Source organism: Tachysurus fulvidraco, chromosome 7, assembly GCF_022655615.1.
Source record: "Tachysurus fulvidraco isolate hzauxx_2018 chromosome 7, HZAU_PFXX_2.0, whole genome shotgun sequence".
Lineage (NCBI taxonomy): Eukaryota > Metazoa > Chordata > Actinopteri > Siluriformes > Bagridae > Tachysurus > Tachysurus fulvidraco.
This window is the reverse complement of record NC_062524.1, coordinates 28,558,752-28,563,751: the sequence shown is the minus strand read 5'-3', so window position 1 is coordinate 28,563,751 and position 5,000 is coordinate 28,558,752. Positions and strand designations below refer to the sequence as shown.

Below are 5,000 nucleotides of genomic sequence, written 5' to 3'. Positions count from 1 at the left end.
GCCAGTGAGGATGATGAAGGAGCACAGCTTCATCCTCACATCCACAATTACACTCAAGTGTTTGTGTGTTTTCTACAGTAACAGGAATTAATGAAGGATAATAAAGTGGAACAAATGAGCCGCTGTCCTGTGTTTTCTCTCTCTCTCTCTCTCTGTCTCTCTCTCTCTCTCTCTCTGTCTATGTATATATGTTGTAATATATATATATGTATAATATATGTTATAAATATAAATTTATATATATATATATATATAGATATGTATATATATATATGTATATCATATAATATATATATGTATATATATATATTTATATAAATATATATTATATAAATATTTTTTATATATATATATATATATATATATATATATATATATATATATATATATATATATATATATATATATATATATATATATATATATATATATCTCTCTCTCTCTCTCTCTCTCTCTCTCTCTCTCTCTCTCTCTCTCTCTCTCTCTCTCTCTCTCTCTCTCTCTCTCTCTCTCTCTCTCTCTCTCTCTCTCTCTCTCTCTCTCTCTCTCTCTATCATTTTTAATTAGCATGTATTAGAGTAAAATGTTCTTTTACGACCATGAAATACTCCTTAATTATTACATAATAAATATTCAATTTGTAACGTTTTATATTCATATTATTATAAATATATGATCGCATAATAATAATACTCTTGCTGTATAAGTTTATGTTATTTATACACATTTATATATATTTATTATTTGACTTTTAATTTATCTTTATAAATTATTACTTTTTTCTAAGCGTCATAAATCCAGAAAGCTTTTATTTTGTCACACTTCCGGGTTGGATTCAGCTCTTCCTCGTCTCACGTTTCTCTGTAAGCGGTTTGTTTGTGTTTAATTTAATTCTCACTGAAACTTTAAGACTTTTGTTTCTTCCTGAAGTTTTACATTTAAACTCAGATGAAGATTAAATAGAGTTTGTGCTGAATGTTTTATATTAAACCGGGACAAAGTTAAAGCGGTTTCTGTAGTGAATTGGTTAGAATTTACAAACTAAATCGTTTTGTTTTGTTTTGTTTAGTTTAGTTTTGTTTTGTTTTGTTTTGTTTTGTTTTGTTTAGTTTAGTTTAGTTTAGTTTGCACTTTAACTTCTGCTGCTGTGAGAAACACAAATAATCCACACGAACCTTTGTTCCTTTAGTCACGTGATTCATTTATAATCTCTAAACTTCAGCAAAATAAAGATTTATGACGAATAAATTTTATTCGATTTCTATTCGGTTTATTTCTAAAGCACTTTTAATAAATTCACATTGTCTCAAAGCAGCTTTACAGAAGTATGGAAACAAAGGAGAGAGAAAAAATATTTAATATATCATATATTTTTAATATTCAATATATATATATATATTATATAATAAATAATAATAATGTAATAATAATAAGAAGAAGAAAATAATTATGAAAAAACAAATATATATATTAACAATAAGAAGAAAAATAAAATTTAATTAAAATAATATATATATATATATAACAATAGAAGGAAAAAATAAAATTTAAATAAACAAATTAATATACATTAATAAATAATAATAAGAATGATAATAAATACAACAAAAGTTTAAAATTGATTTAAAAAAGATTAACTTAAAATTTAAAATAATATATATTTATCCCTATAACTAATGAACAAGCCGGAGGTGACGGCGGCAAGGAAAAACTCCCTGAGATGATATGAGGAACATTGAGAGGAACCAGACTCAGAAGTGAACCTCATCCTCATTTGGGTGACACTCTACAGTAAATAGTGTCTTCTTCTTCTTTCGGCTTTTCCCTTCAGGGGTCGCCACAGCGAGTCATCTCTCTCCACCTATCTTCTTCATCCTCAACACTTACACCCACTAGCTTCATATCCTCATTAATTACATCCATATACTGTACCTCCTCTTTGCCTCCTGCCTTGCAGCTCCATGTCCAACATTCTCCTACCGATAGTGTAAATGTAAATAATGTCCTTTCTAACAGTTTATAACAGTGCATCTGAGGGCTCCCGAGGAACTAATGAGTCATCGTAAACTCTAATATATAATATATGACTTCTGATGTCATGTAACATGTTAAATCTTAAAATATTCTGTGTTTAAGCCTCTAATAACAGTTCTGTACTATAAACATTTCTATAATATTATTGCACATCTTTATTTCATATCAAAAATGAGTTTGTTTGTTTGTTTGTTAATTACAAAAATTAACAAAATAAATGAATATTATGTTTTACTTTATTTTCATGACCCAGTCGCTGGCCTTAGGGAGTTACAGACCGGAGCTGATTGTCCTTATAATAAGTGTAATAACCTGATAATAAGTGTAATAATCCTCAGGTCATGTTTCTGTGGCTTCATTATGATCAGAATTTCTACACGTGTCATTTACATAATAAAAGTCATAAGGTTTTCGGTTCCTGCTAATGAGAGAGAGTGATTCATGCAGTAGTTCTGTGTTTGAGGTCTGTTCTGCTTTTATGATTCCATTTGTATATTTTATGATCATACAGTCACACGTCTTCTCCGTCCCTCCTACAGGTGTGTGTGAGAGTGTGTGTGTGTGTGGATCATGGGTCGACTGGACGGAAAAGTGATCGTGTTGTCTGCGGCTGCGCAGGGAATCGGTCGAGCTGCTGCTCTGGTGTGTATTATATTATTATATTCCTCATCACGAGTGTTAGGGGCTCTAAAGATTACAGTATAAGTCTGTAACACAATCTGCACACGTGCACAAACACAACTGCAGGTGCACACGAGTGTGTAGTAAATGTAATAAGAGCCTAAAAAATATCTGTGTTATTGGTTGTAGGGAAAAATAATCTGAACACTGAATCTCTGACTCGACTGTATTTAATTTATGTTCCATCTGTCTGTCTGTCTGTCTCTGTCTCTGTCTGTCTGTCTCTGTCTCTGTCTGTCTGTCTCTGTCTGTCGCTGTCTCTGTCTGTCTCTGTCTGTCTCTGTCTGTCTCTGTCTGTCTGTCTCTGTCTGTCGCTGTCTCTGTCTGCCGCTGTCTGTCTCTGTCTGTCTGTCTGTCTCTGTCTGTCTCTGTCTGTCTCTGTCTGTCTGTCTGTCTGTCTGACCGTCCGTCCGTTCGTCTATCTATCTATCTATCTATCTATCTATCTATCTATCTATCTATCTATCTATCTATCTATCTATCTATCTATCTATCCAACTATCTATCTGTCTGTCTGACTGTCCGTCTGTCCGTCCGTCTGTCTGTCTGTCTGTCTGTCTGTCTGTCTGTCCGTCCGTTCATCCATCTATCTATCTATCTATCTATCTATCTATCTATCTATCTATCTATCTATCTGTCTATCTGTCTATCTGTCTGACTGTCTGTCTGACTGTCCGTCTGTCTGTCTGTCTGTCTGACAGTCTGTGTGTGTGTGTGTGTGTGTGTGTGTGTGTGTGTGTGTGTGTGCGCGCGCTCTCAGTGTTCACTTAGAGTCGATTGTTCCTGAACAACACACTTGAGCTTATTTCAGTCTAATATAAGGATCTTCTCCTACTACACAATCTCACACACTCACTTACTGTCATTAGATTAGATGAGATGAGATTAGATTAGATTAGATTAGATATATAATAATATATAATCGTAGATATTACAATAAATACAATTTCAATAAAGAAAGAAAAAAGCTACGTGTTACATTTATACTAATAATCTATCATGCAGCTTTTTTCTATCTTTATTGATATTGTTCATTTTGTATTTGTTCGGATTTGGCTTTTTAAAAACTTTTATTTTTTATTTATTCTTTACTTTTCTTTTCTTTTCTTTTCTTTTCTTTCTCACTCTTGACATCAGAACCGTGATGTAGACGTTATTTCTCTGTCAGAATCTGATCAAATATTAATGTGTCTCCTTAAAGGACTGTAATAAGATTAGACTCTAGACTAATGTATATATTTATTTATTTACTTGGTTATTTATTACTTTTATGATGTTATTGTTAATAATTAAACTATTTTCTCACTTTGTCGTATGATAAAGAATATTGATGTCACTTTGTTGTATTAAACCTTGATGTCATTAATTCTGTAATGTACATTTATTTTAGATTTCTGTGTTTTATTTATTTATTTATTTTCTCAGTAGTGAACACTTTTCTATTGTACACATTCTTATGGAGTTAATGTTAGATTAATTGTGCATGTGTATGTGCGCACGTGTGTGTGTGCGTGTGTGTGCGCGTGTGCACGTGTGTGTGTGTGTGTGTGTGTGTGTGTTTGTGTGTGTTTACGCCCTATAAGAATCAGTCAGGTTTAATTCCAGTTGTGTTTGTTTGCTAAACACGGAAGTGACAGAACGGTGTTGCTGTTGCCTGAGGAGGAAAACACACACACACACACACACACACACACACACACACACACACACACACACACACACACACACACACACAGCTGACCTCAGAAGCTCTTTAATAATCAGTGCAGAACATCAGGAACGAAGGAGAAGATGTGAGGATCTACAGCAGGGACTAATACAGATGAAAACATGAACACTTTCACTTCCTGTTTAAAGATTTTGTTTGTGACGTTTAACAAAACATCATTTTATTATTGAGAAGATTCAATTCTGATTTAAACGTCTTCCAGTCAGCTGACAAGCTGCAGATGCTGTTATTATTGTCACTGAACACTTTCATTTCTCTACTTACAGGAATTTAATTTTATTCTCTTTGTTTGTTTGTTTGTTTGTTTGTTTGTTTATTATAGGCTTTTGCTAAAGAAGGAGCTCTGGTCATTGCTACAGACATCAATGAAGAGAAACTGAAAGAACTGGATGGAACTCCAGGTAGTGAAGTGACGCCACCTAGTGGCCCAGCAGCGGAACTACAGTCATTTATTTCAGAAAGAATAAAAATATGATATAATTAGTTATAAAGTAAACATATTGATGCAGATTTTAATGAATGAATGAATTAATTTCGCACTTAATTACGCATTATA

The 5,000-nt window shown here is 32.6% G+C and overlaps 1 protein-coding gene across 1 annotated transcript in view; it reads left to right on the top strand.

The window, feature by feature from the left end:
• Window positions 1–798: 798 nt before the first annotated feature.
• The window catches only part of bdh2 (3-hydroxybutyrate dehydrogenase, type 2), a 9,252-nt gene continuing 5,050 nt past the window's right edge, over window positions 799–5,000 (top strand). The window contains exons 1-3 of the mRNA XM_027157943.2: window positions 799–863; window positions 2,574–2,676; window positions 4,767–4,845. Coding sequence (XP_027013744.1) covers window positions 2,605–2,676; window positions 4,767–4,845 — 151 coding nt within the window. The 5' untranslated portion in view covers window positions 799–863; window positions 2,574–2,604. The remainder of the gene's footprint in view (window positions 864–2,573; window positions 2,677–4,766; window positions 4,846–5,000) is intronic.